Source organism: Perognathus longimembris, chromosome 22, assembly GCF_023159225.1.
Source record: "Perognathus longimembris pacificus isolate PPM17 chromosome 22, ASM2315922v1, whole genome shotgun sequence".
Classification (NCBI taxonomy): domain Eukaryota; kingdom Metazoa; phylum Chordata; class Mammalia; order Rodentia; family Heteromyidae; genus Perognathus; species Perognathus longimembris.
This window is the reverse complement of record NC_063182.1, coordinates 7,685,139-7,703,494: the sequence shown is the minus strand read 5'-3', so window position 1 is coordinate 7,703,494 and position 18,356 is coordinate 7,685,139. Positions and strand designations below refer to the sequence as shown.

General features: G+C 38.5%; 1 protein-coding gene and 1 pseudogene across 16 annotated transcripts in view; one reads left to right on the top strand and one right to left on the bottom strand.

Moving 5' to 3' along the window:
- Positions 1-18,356, top strand: part of Ankhd1 (ankyrin repeat and KH domain containing 1) — a 124,451-nt gene that overhangs the window by 47,915 nt on the left and 58,180 nt on the right. For 8 of the 16 annotated variants that reach the window (XR_007208663.1, XM_048331358.1, XM_048331356.1 and 5 more), the window contains exons 11-15: positions 2,606-2,662; positions 10,702-10,789; positions 14,821-14,948; positions 15,126-15,266; positions 17,613-17,715. Coding sequence is in view for 15 of the 16 variants with exons in the window: in XM_048331358.1 (XP_048187315.1) it covers positions 2,606-2,662; positions 10,702-10,789; positions 14,821-14,948; positions 15,126-15,266; positions 17,613-17,715 (517 nt within the window). In the remaining variant the exon portion in view is untranslated. Of the gene's footprint in view, positions 1-2,605; positions 2,695-10,701; positions 10,790-14,820; positions 14,949-15,125; positions 15,267-17,612; positions 17,716-18,356 lie in introns of those variants that run through there. The other 8 variants (XM_048331360.1, XM_048331359.1, XM_048331366.1 and 5 more) reach the window with 3 other exon arrangements.
- Positions 2,240-2,361, bottom strand: LOC125340259 (annotated as a pseudogene).

Here is an 18,356-nt window from a genome sequence, read left to right as displayed (position 1 = left end):
AACAGTCTGCTTCACCCATTTCTCTAAAGTCACTGGATCAAATGACTCCACACAGATGCCACCACTGCAAAAGCCACCAATGCTACTTTCAGCAGAGAGACAAGGAACAAAGAACTGAAACAGGAAGGCAGCCGGGGTAGGGAGTGGGGAGAGGCAGGTGTGCCGAGGACAGTGGATCCAAAAAGAAATTTAAAGACTTTAAAAAGAGCTTTGAAAATGTCTCCACAACTGTGTTCCCATCGGGATACCCAGTTCCCCTCACTCAATGCTCATCCCTGGGGCAGAATCCATTTTCTCTGGTAAAGAAAACCTGTCTGGGCTGGCTTTCAACTGTGATCCTCAGATTACAACTTCCTGAGTAGTTAGGAATACAAGTATGAGCTACTAGCACCCAACAATTGAACACTTTTCTGTACTAATTTATCTTAGTCTTGTAAAAATAGTTTAGGAAAAGAGATGATACATTATGTCTTTTCAAAAAGTGGGAGATACAGAATTTGTTTCTTTGATTCTTTTGAGTGTTCTGGAGTAACAAGGACACAATTCTCTAGGCTAAATTCTCTAGATCTCTTTTATTCCCCTTCCTCATCTTCTTTTTCTGTTCTTTTTTTTCTTATGTTTTTTTCCTTGATATTCACTTTTAAGATATTTATGAATATAAGTATTTTTAGGTATTTATAAATATAATTTTTCCAGTTCCCTTGTCAATTCTTTTATTTTTTGTGGGTTGTGGGCCTTTGAACTCAGGGTCTGGGTGTTGTCTCTGAGCCTCTTGGTGCTCAAGGCTAGTGCTCTAACACCTGAGCCACAGTGCCACTTCCAGTTTTGAGTGGTTCATTGGAGATAAGAGTTTCATGGGAACTTTCTTCCTGGACTGGCTTTGAACCACGGTCCTCAGATCTCAACCTCCTGAGTAGCTAGGATTATAGGCATGAGCCACCGATACCTGGCCCTTGTCAGTTCTTTTGCTTTTTCAGATTGTTTTGAAATTTCCTCTGTTGTATCACTTTATCCAGCTATTATTTATTTATTTATTTGAAGAGTCCATGTACTCTCTTAACTTACTAGAAATGTAGAGGAATATTAAACTAAAATCTTAATCATTTCAAATTTTGTAGAGCCTTCTTGATAACCATGGTAGATACTTAGTACTTATTATTTTTGCTTGAATAATATTTGCTGAAAGTAATGTGGAAAGAACCAAGGAGAAGTAAGCCTTGGTAACTCCATATCATTCAATTGTCTTGAAATACTTTCTTACTAAATCTTTATCATAGGAGCATACATTCCTTACAGTAAGTACAGTACTTAGGTAAGAAATTAGAGTCTCTCTGTTAGGGGTATGGAATCTTTTTTCTGCATTTTTTTGTCACTTAAAATTCACGTTAGTGTTATGAATAACTTAATTTATATTGCTGTGAAAAAAGCTTATAGATTTATTGACCCTCCTGTGGTTGCCTTGGGAGGCCTAGACTAAATAATTTCATAGGACTTGTAGGGCTGATCAGCCAGATGTTCTCCTCCTTTGTGAAGTCTTCTCTAGGCCACATTTCCTTTATTTGGAAACTGAATAGACTGTAGTCAGTGACTGAAAAGCACTAAGTATAGTTACGATGAAGGAAAAAGCTGCATTACTGTTTACATTACTGTATTTCCTCCTAGCCTTGTGTTTGTGTGTGACTGCATATGTGCGCTGGTGCCTAGTCTTGAACTCAGAGCCAGAGCTTGTCTGGATTTCTGCCTGACAGCTGGCACTCTGCTACTTGAACCAAACCTTTAGGCCGGCATCTTGTTAGCTCATTAGAGATAAAGCCTCATACTCTTTGGCACAGTCTTGCTTCAAACTTTAGTCGGCCAGGTCTTATCCGTCTTTTATCAGTCTTCTAAATTGCTTGGATTATAGGTGTGAGACAATAGTGCCCAGTTTTCCCTTCAGCTTTTGACAGTCCCCAAATCTCTTCTGTCTTTCTTATCCTTGGTTAAATATTCTTAAATCATGCTCTCCCAAGGATGAGTGCAAATAATTCAGCAGAATTTTTAATGTCAGACGGGTAATGTGCCCATGTCAGAACAAGGTTTGAGGGGCTGGGAATATGGCCTAGTGGTAAAGTGCTCGCCTTGTATACATGAAGCCCTGGGTTCGATTCCTCAGCACCACATATATAGAAAAAAGCTGGAAGTAGCGCTGTGGCTCAAGTGGCAGAGTGCTAGCCTTGAGCAAAAAGAAGCCAGGGACAGTGCTCAGGCCCTGAGTGCAAGGCCCAGGACTGGCAAAAAACAAAACAAGGTTTGAAGGAGGCACATGCCCCACACACAAGCACATCAGAACCCAATCATCATACTTATGAACTAGAAAAGGATCTCAGAATTTTTTTCTATAAGGTGGTTTATATTGAAGTTATATTGGAAGAAAACCACATTATCATATCCTTAAAAAAATCACTCTGCTCATGAGATTGCAGTCTTTACAGATGAGGATCATTTTAGTTGAAGTTTCTTAGTTAATAGAAACCAGCACCGGAAGCATTGGTCACAAGGTCTTCATGGCCTAGTGTGATTTTCACTTTAGAATAAGTTCTGTGAGTTCTTCTTTTTCCTTTCACAGGACAAGCAGGAGGACATGAAGACTATTTTGGAGGGCATAGATCCGGCCAAGCATCAGGTGAGGGTGGCCTTTGATGCTTGTAAGCTACTGCATAAAATAGGTGTTTTAGGTAACCAGAACTGTGGCTAGCTGAATTCCAGGCAAAAAGTTCTAGGACCTTGATGGATAACAAAGGAAAGCTTCTTCAATTTAAAAAAAAAAAAGATTTTATAAAGTCTCAATAAATTTATATTGCTAGTAGTTTATTTTCTTACTTTCTTGATATTCTTTCTATCTGATATTCCTTAAAAATTTTCTCAGGTCAAAAATAGTCTTCTTACTTACTAAGTTCTTTTGCATTATCTTTAATTGGTAAGATTAGGATATATATCTCAGGAAGAAGGTCTCAGAATGTGCTCATCAAAATCTGAAATTCATGATGGTATATTAGATTGTTTGGATAAAATTCTCAAACAGCTTAATAAATTATTAGCTTTGTAAAACATTTACTATATTGTTTATACCCTCATTTCTATAAACTAACAGTCAAAATTGTTTTCTTGTTAAAATTGGCCTAGTAATTCCAGCTGTCAGTGACTTACCCCTATAACCCTAGCTATTCAGGAGGCTGAAATCTGAGGAGCACGTTCCAGTTCATGAGACTCCTATATCCAATTAACCACTGAAAGAAAGCTGGAAGTGGAGCTGTGTCTCAAGTGGTAGAGTGCTAGACTTGAGCAAAACAGAGCTTAGGGGCAGTGCTCAGGCCCTGCATTCAAACCAGCACAAAACATAAATAAATACAAATTTGACTCAGTAATGCTTGGTGACACTCATCTGTAATCCCAGAACTTGAGTGAATGGGGCAAGAGGGTCATGAGTTCAAGGACAGCCCACATCAAAAATAAACAATGTAAACTTGTCATTAGTGGCTCATGCTTGTAATTCTAGCTACTCAAATGGCTGAGATTTAAGGATCACTGTTTAAAAGCAGCCCGGGCAAGAAAGTCCAGGAGACTCTTATCTCCAGTTAATTATCCCCCCCAAAAAACAAAAAACAACCAAAAAAAGGCCAGGAGTATAGCTGTGGCTCAAGGAGTAGAATGATAACTTTTTTTTTTTTGCCAGTCCTGGGTCTTGGACTCAGGGCCTGAGTGCTGTTCCTCACTTCTTTCTGCTCAAGGCTGGCACTCTGCCACTTGAGCCACAGCACCACCTTTGGCTTTTTCTATATATGTGGTGCTGAGGAATCGAACCCAGGGCTTCATGTATGAGAGGCAAGTACTCTACTACTAGGCCATATTCCCAAGGCCTAGAATAATAACTTTGAGGAAAGAAGCTCAGGGACAATGGCCAGAGCCTGAGTTCAGCTCCAGGACTGGCAGCAAAAAATAAAAATAAAAGCTAAAGAAATAAAGTGTCTATTATAGCATTCTTTTTTGTTTTGAATTTAATTTATATATTTAATTATTTTTTAAAAAATCAGTATGTATGTATGCATTTTTAAAAACAATATTCAAAAACAGTGAAGTCTACCTGGTGCTTACTCAACTTGCTTGCTCAGTTGACACTACCGCTTAAGCACAGTTCCATTCTTACTGTTTGCTGATTATTTGGGGCATGAAGTCTCATGTTCTGTCCAGGCTGGCTTCGAGTCTCAGTCCTTCAGATCTCAGCCTCTTGAGTAGCTAGGATTATAAACATGAACTACCTGCATCCTTCTGGTTTTTTCATTCTGCAGTAGATTTTTAGAAAGGTAAATATATGAGAAACATTCTTTTCTCTTGATAAAAATGTATTAAACTTGTTCCTGAAGGTTTTAAAAGTGAAACACGTAATAACTATTGTTATCTAAAGACGTTTGTTTTAACTCAGGAGCTGTTCGAAATTTTTTAGTTAGGGATAAATTGTACATGAATCACAATTAGCTGAGGTCAACTTAAATAAGCTTCTTGATCTATCTACTCTTAGTCACAATGCCTATTTAATATCTTCATTATTGGCTTATTGAATAAGAATATCCATTCTACTTTAAGTAAATAAAGTTATTTCACAAAATATTACTTATAAGGGAGAACTTTCACTGAGTTTATCTAATATTACAGCCTCCTAATAGAGCTGAAGTCAGGCCCAAGTAGCTTACTCCTGTAATCCTAGCTATTCATTAGGCTAAGATCTGAGGATCACAGTTTGAAGCCAGCCCTGGCAAAAAAATCTGTGAGGCATCACCTTCAACTAACCAGCAAAAAAGCTAAACTTAGAGGCATTGCTCAAGTGGTAGAATACTAGCTATGAGTGGACAGAAAAATCTGAGTATGACAGATGTAGTCGAGTACTGGCACATATATACCAAAAAATTGTAAAGCTGGTATTGTTGCTTAGTGAGTACATATGCCTAGTATATGTAAGACCCCGGGTTCAGTCAACAGGGTTATGGAGAAGAAAGTAAAGCTGAGGGCTGGGAATGTGGCTTAGTGGTAGAGTGCTCACCTAGTATGCACGAAGCCCTGGGATTAATTCCTTATTAGTACTACATAAACAGAAAAGGCCAGAAGTGGGGCTTTCGCTCAAGTGGTAGAGCTCTGTCCTTGAGCAAAAGAAACTCCAGTGCCCAGGCCCTGAGTACAAGCTCCAGGTCTGGTAAAAAAAGAAAGAAAGAAAGTAAAGCTGAGTGTTATTTCAGATAAAGTTCTTCCTGGATTAGATAAAGAAAATATGATTGTTTCTAAAGTATGCCGGGTTTTTTTTTCTTTGTTTTTGTTTTTTTGCCAGTCCCAGGGCTTGAACTCAGGGCCTGAGCACTGTCCCTGGCTTCTTTTCGCTCAAGGCTAGCACTCTACCACTTGAGCCACAACACCACTTCTGGCTTTTTCTATATATGTGGGGCTGAGGAATCGAACCCAGGGCTTCATGTATTTGAGGTGAGCAACCACTAGGCTATATTCCCAGCCCCCAGTTTTTTGTTTGTTTGTTAGTTTGTTTTGTTTTGTTTTTATGCTAGTCCAAGTGTTTGAACTCACCATCCAAGCATGTCCTTGAGCTTTTGTGCTCAAGGTTAGTGCTGTACCACTTGCCACACCCTCTACTAGCTTTTTAGTAACTAATTGGAGATAGGAGTCTCACAGACTTTCCTGCCCAGGCAGGATTTAAACAAGTATTCTCAGATCTCAGCCTCCAGAGTAGCTAGGATTATAGGCCTGAGCCACCAACACCTGGTTCTTGTGGGGGTTTTTGTTGGTTGTGGGGCTTGAACTCTGGGCCTGGCTGCTATCCCTGAGCTCTTCAGTTCAAGGCTAGCACTCTACCACTTTGAGCCACAGCACCACATCTAGTTTTCTGGTGGTTAGTTGAAGATAAGAGTTTCATGGACTTTTCTACATGGACTGGCTTTGAACCATGATCTTCAGAGCTCAGCCTTCTGAGTAACTAGGATTACAGGGGTGAGCCACTGGCACTCGGTTTGGTTCTTGTTTCTTCTTCTTCTTCTTTTTTTTTTTGAATAAGGTTTGTGACCCCACTTTTAGAGGTTCTGAGTCAGAAGATTAGAAATCTTCAGTATGTGTTTTTACTGATATCTCTGGAGATTGGAATGACAAGTTCTCTCTATACTTCACATATTGAGACATTGCTACAGCCTGTATGGAATTCTTTTCTTTTTTCTATCTTTGCCTATATTCAATCATTCTTCAGAGCAAACTAAAATAAACTTACTTTTCTCTGCTGTTGCAAGTTTTAGGAAGAGTGCTAAAAGCAAGCAGTAGATAAAGTTCTTCCTAATCTTATTCTATCTCAATTCTCTTGAAAAATAAATATGATCAGTAAGAGTAGATCACAAAGGCAGTGATTAACATACAGTAGTGGGTTGGAAGAATATAACACAAGTAAGTGTTAGAGGCCACGAATAAATCCATTGCTTTAAACAATCTTCCCTTCTCCTGTGATTCTGGTCATTCTTCCTAGAAGATGTCTTCGGCCAAGCCCAAAGACACTACCTCTATTTGTTTTAGGTGATAAATGACAGTGATTTTAAGGGGAAAAAACATATTTTAAAGAAAATAAACAATTTAAAGTTAAATCTTGGTGTCTGAAGTAGGAAAATCTTTCTGTCTTCATTTATAGTGTGCTTTATTGGATTCAGAATTTGCAGTGTATTCTGCCTGAATTAGCTTTTAGGGTGCTGATAAGCTTCAGTATTCACTATCATTACATTTCAGCTACTAGTAATTAAGTTACCTTAATTAACTTTAAATGTTACTTACTAGGTTTTTATTAAATAGTAACTTTTTACTAAAGAACAACAGTAGGTATGTTGGTGCAGCCTGTGATCTCCACACTTGCGAGGCTAAGGAGGGTCAAGAGTATCTGGCCAGCCTGAACTACATAGTGAGACCCAGACCTTAAAAAAAAAAAAAAAGCACCTGGGTGCTGGTGGCTCATGCCTGTAATCCTGTTTACTCAGGAGGCTGAGATCTGAGGATCCGTGAGACTCTTATCTCCAATAAACTACTCAGAAAAAGCTATGGCTCAGGTGGTAGAGTGCTAGCCTTGAGCATACAGAGGCTCAGAGACAGAGCCCAGGCCCTGAGTTCAAGCCCCAGGACTAGAAAAAAAGAAAGTATGTGTGTGCGTGGCTCAAAGATAACATATATATTCTCTTTTTTACAATTGCCAATATTTTCTGACCTAAACTACCTATAAATTACAAAAATTCTCTGAATAATTGTGTTTTTTAAAGCCAGGTACTCTTTTTCTATGTTACTGTATATTGAATGAGTTCTTTCTTAACTACCTCATGGTTGTTTAAGTATAAACATAATTGACTTTCAGTCAAGAAGATGAAGTTGGCTGGGAAAATGGCCTTAGTGGTAGAGTGCTTGCTTTCGCATACACAAAGCCCTGTGTTTGATTCCTCAGCACCACATATATAGAAAAAGCCGGAAGTGGCACTGTGGCTCAAGTGGTGAGTGCTAGCCTTGAACAAAAAGAAGCCAGGGACAGTGCTCAGGCCCTGAGTTCAAGACCCAGGGCTGCCCCTCCCACCCCCCAAAAAAGATGAAGTCAGTGCTAGTGTATTTGGAAACTTCTCTGCTTAGAAACCTTTCAAGTATATGGAAATGATATATATGGGGGCAAAAGAATCTAAGATTGTGTAGCTGTGTCCAGAAATAAGACAAGACTTCTAAGTTGACTACTATTAAGTTTTTAACGTTTCTTTCTCTGACTAACCTATTAAAAACTTTAAACTTGTACTATGAGATAGAAGATTTAAGAAGTTAGTATGCTTAGGTTCTTGTTTGGTAAACTGTGTTCAATCACATTACTGCTGTAGGCATTAGATATACAATGGTGAGCAAAAATTGGACATAATTGCATTGCTACTGTCAGATTGTACTGCTTAGTAGAGGAGACATTAGCTAAATAATTCACACACTAGTATACAATTGCTAATAACTCACGAACTAGTATATGATTGGAATTTCACAGATTTATAAGTAAACATGTTGGTTCTAGTCATGAAGTTCAGTGAAGTCTTCCTTAAAGAAATAACACTTGTTCTGAGGTGTGTACGATAAAAAGGAGTTAGTGAAGCAGTGCTACGAAATAGACCAGCCAGCAAGTGCATAAATGCTCTGAGGTAGGAGGGGATAAATAAGTTTCTTAAAGGACCATTTTTTTCCAGGTTGTAGTTGATTACAGAGACAGTTCAGAAACAAGCCAATAACAAAACCACGAAAGTTTGTTTTTATATTTTAATTGTTAAACAAGACTAGATAATAATCCTTATTCTTGGTTGTGTGTGTGTGTGCCAGCCTTGAGTTCAAGATAAAGGGCCTGGATGCTGTCCTTGAGCTTTTTGCTCACAGCTACCACTCGACCACTGAGCCATAGCACTTCATGTAAACTTTTTTTTTTTTTTGTAGAAAACTGAGCACATTACACTAATTATATTCTTTAAAGAATAAAACCATAAGAACACTTCCTCTGGCTGTGGTTGGAGTTTGAGCTATTCATAGTGAGATTCTTTTTTTTTTTTTTTTTTTTTTTTTTGCCAGTCCTGGGGCTTGGACTCATGGCTTGAGCACTGTCCCTGGCTTCTTTTTGTTCAAGGCTAGCACTCACCACTTGAGCCACAGTGCCACTTCTGGCCATTTTCTATATATGTGGTGCTGGGGACTTGAACCCAGGGCTTCATGTATATGAGGCAAGCGCTCTTGCCACGAGGCCATATCCCCAGCCCATAGTGAGATTCTTATCTCAAAAAAAAAAACCAACAACAGGCTGGGTGACTTAGCAGACATGTCTGAAACCCTGGGTTTGATTCCTCAGCACCACATAAACAGAAAAAGCGGGAAGTAACGCTGTGGCTCAAGAGGTAGAGTGCTCAGACCCTGAGTCCATGCTCCAGGACTGGTAAAAACAAACAAACAAATAAACACAAAAAGCCCAACAGCAACAAAAGACTCCTCAGCTGCTCCCTCAGGCTTGTAATCCTACCTACTTCACTTCAGAAGGCTGAAATCCATAAGATCTAAGTCCAAAGCGAGCTGGGGCATAAAATCCTTGAGACTCAATAATTAACCAACAGAAATACTGGCACTAGAGGCATGGCTCAAATGGTAGAGTACACGCCATATCAAGGAAGCCAAGGGAAGAGCTTTCAAAGCCTTGTTAATAGTATGTGTGCACATAACTCACACACACACACACACACACACACACACACACACACACACGAAGAAAAACAACTACAATAGCCAGCTACTTCATTTAGTGTTGAATTCCTCCTGGAGCTAAAATCTGGTTTACATTTTTCATTGAGTTAATTTCTTAATTTCTGTTATTTTTCATAAATTATAGGTTAGATAGAGTTTTTTTTGTTTTGTTTTGGTGTCAGTCCTGGGGTCTGAACTCCAGGCCAAGACACTGTCCTGAGTTTTTTTGCTCAAGGTTAGTGCTCAATGTTTTTGCTCAAGGTTAGTGATTCCACTTTCAGCCTTTTGGTAGTTTGACCCAGCTCAGGCAGGAAAGTCTGTGAGGCTCTTTTCTCCACTTAACCATCAAAAGCCAGAAGTTGGAGTTGTGGCTCAAGTGGTAGAGTGCTAACCTCTAGCAAAAAAGCTAAAGGACAGTGCCCAAGCCCTGAGTTCAAGCCCTATAACCAACACACACACATACATACACACACACACACACACACACACACACACACACAATCAGAGCTACAGATTCATGTTTACATGCATAGTAAAAGAAGGGAAAAAATGAAAATATTTTACAGAAGTGAATTACAGCTACATTTCAATACCTTCATTACTGTATAGGGTTCACAATTCTCTTTTCATACAAGCACGCTCTTTTCAGTGCCATTGGATGTGAAGCCTTGTTAGAAACTCTTTATCATTTACAAGACTGCATCTTTTGCTTATTATTTAATTTCTGTACTGTACATTGGTATGTTTTTCTTTTTTCTCTAAGGATTTGTTCTTTTTTTTTTTTTTTTTTGCCAGTCCTGGGGCTTGGACTCCAGGCCTGAGCACTGTCCCTGGCTTCTTTTTGCTCAAGGCTAGCACTCTACCACTTGAGCCATAACTCCACTTCTGGCTTTTTCTGTATGTGTGGTGCTGAGGAATCGAACCCAGGGCTTCATGTATGAAAGGCAAGTACTCTACCACTGGGCCATATTGCCAGCCCTTGTTCTCATTTTTTGTTGGAGTTCTTTGTGGCTTCTAATGAAAGAAAGATCAGGATCCTTCTAGTCACCTATTAGGACTATAGTTCAGATCAGTAGTTAGAAAAATATTTTCCTAGGGTTTTCACAGTTCAGATGAATAGTTAGAAATGTCTTCCTAGTCATAGAATTTAAAAAATGCAGTTATCTTACAGCCATACTATTTTTTATTCTTTAGCAATTGTTATTTGGTATGCAAAACTGAAGTTGCCTGTAAAAAGCTATATCATCTAGTATTGACTGAAATTTGCACTAGAGGTATATGCTAGAGTATAAGTGGCTACATTGATTATTAAATCCTCATCATTTCATAGCATTAATAGTAAATGCTTAATACAGATCTTTATTCAGTTGGTACTGATGAATTACTTTTCTGTTTCTTTAACAGGAGCATGAATCTGAAGGTGGAAGAACTCCTTTGATGAAAGCTGCAAGAGCTGGTCATTTGTGCACTGTGCAGTTTCTAATTAGCAAAGGTAAAGAAAGTACAAGTGATTATTTCCAAGAGACTAGAGTTTCTGAAGAAGAAAATCCTGAGCAGATACAATTTATGTTAAGTCTATTTATTGCCTTTTCTTTCTTTTTTTGTTTTTTGTTTTTTGGTTTGTCATTGGGCTTGCGCTCTGGGCCAGGGCGTTGTCCCTGAGCTCTTCAGCTCTCTACTACTTTGCGCCACAGTGCCACTTCCGGTTTCCTGGTAGTTAATTGGAGATAAGAGTCTCACGAACTTTCTTGCCTGAGCTGGCTTTGAACCTGGATCCTCAGATCTTATCCTCCTGAGTAGCTAAGATTACAGGCATGACTAGTGGCAAGAGTGCTTGCCTCCTACACATGAAGCTCTCGGTTCCATTCCCCAGCACCACATATATGGAAAACGGACAGAAGGGGCGCTGTGGCTCAGGTGGCAGAGTGCTAGCCTTGAGCTGGAAGAAGCCAGGGACGGTGCTCAGGCCCTGAGACCAAGGCCCAGGACTGGCCAAAAAAAAAAAAAAAAAAGATTACAGGCATGAGCCACTGGCAGTAGCACTTTCTATATTAGTTTTGAGTTAAAAGTTTTCATCAACAAAATATGTAATTGCTCTCCAAATTGGAAAAGCCAAATGTAAGTGTCCAGGCATATTGAGGTTAATCTTCACTTGTTAATAGCACAGTTCTACTGGAGATGTGGGTGGGGGTGGGTAGGTTGTGCTACTCTTGAAGTTCAATAGAATTAGCAAAATATTGAAGGTTCTAATTTTTTGTTAATACTTATGTGGAACTCCTATTATTATAAGAATATATCTAGGTAAAGTTAAGCTGATGGATAAAAGAATTTGTTTTAAGACTGTTTACTATTTAAAAAAAAAAAAAAGTAAAATGCTGCCAGGAACTGGTGGCTCACATCTGACTCACCTGGCTTAAGCCTGACCACTTGGGAAGCTGAGATATGAGGATCACACTTCAAAGCCAACCCAGGCAGCAAAGTTCATGAGATTCTGTCTTCAATAAGCTACCAAAAAAGCCAAAAATAGAGCTATGGCTTAAGTGGTAGAGCATTAACCTTGAACAAAAGAAGCTCAGGGACAGCACCTAATCCCTGAATTTGAGCCCGAGGACTCATGTGCATGTGCAGAAAAACTGATGAACCAATGTAAGATTGAACATACTAAATTGTATTTATAGATCCCAGTTCTGATGTTAGTCATTTCATTTTATTCAACCTAACTCTTTGTGTAGTGTCAGTGGTCCACTAGCATCTGATGAAAAATCCTAGGATAGAATGTCAAAAAAAAATGAATATCTGCTTAGGTGGTATCATGAGAATAAAAACTTTATATGTAAATTTGATTTTTGAGAGAATATTTGGGTTTGAACTCAGTGCCTCACATTTGCTGAGCCAGTACTCCACCAGTTGTGCCATGCCCCAGTCACTTTTGCTTTATTTTTCATGTAGGGCTTAAAAGTTTACCCCAGCCTGACATGGCTTTACCCACCCACAGCTTGCCATGTAGCTTAGGATCACAGGCACAAGTCTCCATGGTTGGTTTATTAAGACTGAAAAGCCTCCTTAACTTCTTGCCCAGGCTGGACTCAAACAGTGATCTTCTCATTCTTCACCTCTGAAGTAGCTAGGGTCATGGTGTGAGTCACTTTGAATTTCAATAGAACTCTCCTGTATAGGAATTGGAGATATAGCTCAGTTGTCAGTACTTACCTAACAAGCACAAGGCTTTGGGTTTAATGCCCCTTTAGTACTTCAAGAAAGTGATACCCTCCCCCTGGGGGGAATAAAGCAATGAAACAAATGCAGTGTAAGATTTTTATTATTTGGGGCTGGGAATATGGCCTAGTGGTAGAGTGCTTGCCTTGTATACATGAAGCCCTGAGTTCGATTCCTCAGCACCACAAATATAGAAAGAGCCAGAAGTCGCCCTGTGGCTCAAGTGGTAGAGTGCTAGCCTTGAGCAAAAAGAAGCCAAGGACAGTCAGTGTTCAAGACCTGAGCTCAGGCCCAGGACTGGCAATAAATAAATAAATAAATTTTTAAAAAAGATTTTATCATTTTAAATATATTTTTGTAATTGGATAAATCATTGCTAATTTTCTTCATATATTGTTTTGCTATTAAGTAAGGCGTAGCATCATAGAATGTTCTATAACATAGTCTGGGAAACTACCTCAGCTATATAAAATAAATAGATTGATAACTTGGGAGTTCTCTTACATTCCTTTTCTAAAGAGATTACCTAGTCACACTCAATAACAATGTTGCTAAGAATATAATCAAGCTTGCCAGGAACACATTGACTATAACTGTGGCAACTGCATAATTTTTTCTTTTTTGCCAGTCCTGGGGCTTGAACTCTGGGCCTGGGCACTGTCCCTGAGCTTATTTGCTCAAGGCTAGTACTCTACCACTTGAGCCACAGCACCACTTCCAGCTTCTTCTGAGTAGTTTGTTGCTGATACAAGTCTCATGGACTTTCCTGCCTGGGCTGGTTTTGAACTGTGATCTCAAATTTCAGCCTCCTGAGTAGCTAGGATTACAGGTGTGAGCCACCTGCACCCAGCTCTAAATTTATTATTAACATATAAAAATAATGTGGCTAAGGATAGTTCATTACTGTCTTATCTTTCTCAAAACTGTCTTTTGTACAATTTAGGATTATGGTCAGTTTCTAAAAATTATTTTGTTATTTTCTCACATAATATGGTAGAATTATTTTTCTCTTATATAGAATGAATATTGGATTAAAGAGGAATGAATGTTTCCATGTTTTACCTTTCTGGTTGAGAATTTTAAAATTATAAACGTTAGCTGAAATAAAAACTGGTTCTTTTTCCAGGGATCAAAAATTATTAAAGTCAGGCACCAATAATTCACGTCTGTAATCATAGCTACTCAGGAGCTGAGATCTGAGGATCACAGTTTTAAAGCCAGCCCTGGTGGGAAACTCCATGAGACTCTTACCTTCAGTTAATCACAAAAAAAAAGCTGGAACTGGAGCTTTGGTTCAGTAGAGTGCTAGCCTATGATCTGAGTTCAAGCCCCATGACCAGCAGAAAAAAAATAAAAATAAAAAAAAAGAGGCAAATGAGTTGGATGTGGTGGTATATGTCAAATAACATAGCATTCTAGAGGCTGAGTTAGGAAGATTTTGAGTTTGAGGCCAGCCTGGGTACACAGCAAGAATCTGTTTCACCAAAAAAGAAAAGCTAACAAATTTTAATTTCCCACTTAAACTTTCTTCAGGTTATATTATGTAAACATCAAGTTACTAAATAGTCTTACAAGCAACATATTTAGATCTTCTGTTTTCTGTCTATATCCAGGTCTTTCTGACTTTCAAAATACACAGTATGAAGAAATATTAACTTAAATATTAAAATTATCTATTGCTTTGATTTTTTTATTACTTTGAAATGTTATTTTCTCTACTTTGAAACCCAGCTTTTACTTAGAGTAGCAAATGCAAATCCCTGTGCCCGGCTTTATTGGCACTTTGTAGAACCAGATCAAAACGGAAACATTTTCAAAGTTACATACAATAATATTATTTGATGCTTACTTTAATCTGCATATATATATTATTAATCTTAGTCTTATAGACTTTCGATTTAAAAAGTGATGTTGAATGAACAAACCACAACTCCGAGCTACAATGGGGAGAGATCTCACAAATAAAATATTGAGCAAAAGAAGCCAGACCCAAAAGAGTACATTGTATGATTCTACTCATGTAAAAACTAAAACTAGTTTAGAAGTAAGAATTATAGTTACCATTGGAGGGAGTGGTTAATGACTGAGAAGGGTCACAAGGCAGAGCTCCTGGTATGTGGATAATGTTCTATTTCTTGATGTGGGTGCTTATTCCAGAGGTGTATTCACTCTGTAAAGTCTATACACTACACATTTATAATTTCAGCACTTGTATTTATGTTATATTTTAAAAGAATCTTTAAACTGATACTGTCTGTGGACTGACTTGATTTCAACCTTTACTAATATTGCTGTTTTTCTCTGAAGGTGCCAATGTGAACAGGGCTACAGCTAATAATGATCATACAGTAGTCTCACTTGCATGTGCAGGAGGCCATCTGGCAGTTGTTGAGTTACTGTTGGCTCATGGGGCTGACCCTACTCATCGACTCAAGGTATTCTTAAAAATAAATAATATATATTATTATAAAAATATGTTTGGTCACTAACCATGTAATAATTACTGTTTGAGATTTGATATTATATGAACTACCAAGAAACCAATGTTCAGATCAACCAGTTTATAAGGAGAAATTTTAAAAGAATTAATTATGGTGTCAATTCTTTCTCAGGATGGCTCAACAATGCTTATTGAAGCTGCAAAGGGTGGACATACTAACGTCGTTTCTTATCTGTTGGATTATCCAAATAATGTTCTGTCAGTTCCTACCACAGATGTGTCTCAGCTTACTCCTCCTCAAGAGCAATCTCAGGTAAAATAAAGTGGACTTTCCTTGTTAATGTAAATATTCTCCAAAGTGATTGAAAGTTTATGATTAAAATTAGTTTTAAGTAAAATTAATTGTTTCTATTTCTATTCTATATTGAGATAATCATGATCTTTTTTTTCTTTTTTTTTTTTTTTTTGTAGTACTGAGGTTTGAATTCACACTTGCAAGACTGGCTCTACCACTTGAGCCACACCTCCAGCCCTGTTTTTTTTTTTTTGCTGGTTATTTTTTAGATAGGGTCTCACTTTATGCTTGAGTGTGTACACCTGAGCTATGATCTGCCTTCTTTAGGCTTCCTGTCATTGTTGTATTACAAGCATGTGCCACTGTGTTGGTTTTCTTTTGTGAGCATTATGTCTTGGGAACTTTCCTCCCTGGGCTTACCTGGCACCGTGATTCTCCTAAGGTGGTCCTGTAATGTAGTTTGGGAAGATAGGCATGCCCCACTGTACCCAGCTAACCTCAAGCCACTACCTAGCCTCCTAGTCTGTCTCCCAAATAGCTAGGATTATAGGCATGAGTCATCTTTAATATCTGTTTCTTAAATTAAATCTTTGATACATGAGAAATTTCCTCGAAGGCCTTGTTTTTTCTCTGTCTTGTTTAATGAAAATAGTGCTATTACAAAACAACCTTTGAGCTGGGTGCTGGTGGCTGTACCTGTAATCCTAGCTACTCAGGAAGCTGAGATCTGAGGATCATAGTTTGAGTCCAGTTGGGGCAAGAAACCCTGTGAAACTTATCTCCAATCATCTACTAGAAGTGGAGCTGTGGCTCAAACCCTTGAGCAAAAAAGCACAGGGACAATGTGCTCATGCCTTGGCTTGAGTGCATGCGTACCACCCCCCCAACCAAAAAAACAACAAACAAACAGCAAGCAAACACTGAAAAACAACTTTAGGCTCATGTCTGTAAGCCTAGCTACTCAGGAGACTGACATCAGAGGATCAAAGCCCACTCTCCCCCAAGTAAAGTGAGATTCTTATCTCCAGTTAATCACCAAAAAAGCAGGAAGTAGATGGGTGACTCAGTGGTAAAGGGCTAGCCTTTGAGACAGTGCCCAAATTCTTAGTTCAGTCCTCATGACCAGCACACACAGAAAAATAAATAAGTAAAACTAAAAAACAGGGGCTGGGGATATGGCCTAGTGGCAAGAGTGCCTGCCTCATATACATGAGGCCCTGGGTTCGATTCCCCAGCACCACATATACAGAAAATGGCCAGAAGTGGCGCTGTGGCTCAAGTGGCAGAGTGTTAGCCTTGAGCGGGAAGAAGCCAGGGACAGTGCTCAGGCCCTGAGTCCAAGCCCCAGGACTGGCAAAAAAAAAAAAAAAAAAAACTAAAAAACAAAACCTAATATTAAACTAAGCATTCCAAGTTAGCTTACCACAATTTGATATTTAGATTATGGGGTTTTTCTTTGTTGTTTTTTTTTGTTTGTTTGTTTTTGTAGTATTGGGGACAGAACCCAAAAACTTGATAAAGTAAAAGCATTTACTGATTAATCCGGGAGACAAAATCCTATCTTAAACCTTTAAAGTTTGTTAGCCAGGCACCATTGGCTCACACCTGTAATCCGAGCTCCTCAGGAGGCTGAGATCTGAGGATCAAGGTTCAAAGACAGCCAGGGAAAGTTGTGAGAACCTTATCTCCAATTAATCACATAAAAAGCCAGGTGTGGCGCTGTGGCTCAAGTGGTAGAGTGCTATCCATGAGCAAAAGGTGCTCAGGGACAGCACCTAGGCCATGAATTCAAGCCCCAGGGACAGCACACAAAAAATCAATAAGTAAAAAATAAAACAACACCAAAATCCCTTTAAAGTTTATGAGGTTGGGGCTGGGAATGTGGCCTAGCAGTAGAGTTCTTACCTAGCATGCATGAAGCCCTGGGATCAATTCCTCAGCACCACATAAACAGAAAAAGCTGGAAGTGGTGCTGTGGCTCAAGTGGTAGAGTGCTATAGCCTTGAGCAAAAAGAAGCCAGGGACCGTGCTCAGGCCCTGAGTTCCAGCCCCAGCACTGGCAAAAACAACAACACAAAAAATGTTTGTGAGGGCAAGTTAGACCCTTTTCTACAGAGTTTTCCTGAGAATATCTACTGCTAGTTGGAAGCCAGCTGGGCAGGAAAGTCTGTGAGATTCTTCCTTCCAGTTAACCACCAAAAAGCCAGAAGTGGAACTGTGGCTTAAATGGTAGAGTGCTCAGGGACAGTGCTCAGGCCCTGAGTTCAAGCCTCAGTCTTAGCCCAAAACAAAACAAAAAAATGTTTATTTATAGAACTTTTACCCTTTGATCTGAGATGATTTTTTTCTGAGTTGACCTTTTAGGTCCCACGTGTACCAATGCATACACTTCCCATGGTTGTACCTCCTCAGGAACCTGACCGAACTTCTCAAGAAACCTCCTCTTCTCAGTTAGGAGCACAAAAAGGTTAGTTGTTGAAATTTTTTTCCATAAAATTGACATTTTTCTCACCTAAATAATAAATCTAAAACTGTAAGGTACACAGTTACATTGTACATGTGACTAATTAAGGCATAATTACAAATGCAAGCAACGCTGTTTTAAAAGAATTGTTATAATATATTGTGTACAAAGGGCGTTTTGTTTTGTGTCATTTTCATATGTACATACAATGTACTCTGATCAAACTCATCCCTTCTATATCTCTCTTATTTCTCTTCCCCTTTCTTAAAACAATTTGAGCAGGTTTTTATTGTTCTATTTTCATACATGCATACAAAATACTCCAACCATATTTACCTGCATATTAGTATAGTCTACTTCTTAATACAGGAAAGACAAGTGCTATAAAAAAACAATGTTTTATTCTTAATATATTGTTAGATATAGTTTTTAGCTGGCACAGATGAAAATACCAAAGAAGCAAACTTAGTTTATTATTGTATTACAGAAAATTATGTACTCATTTTCTATTAGCATATTCATTTTCGAATTGACAATTCTTTAGTTAAATACTAATATAAAGAAAAAAATAAAATTTCTATCTTTGTAGCAGCCATTCAAGTATGAAAGATGTTTTAAGAGTCACATTCAGTTTCCTTTATGTA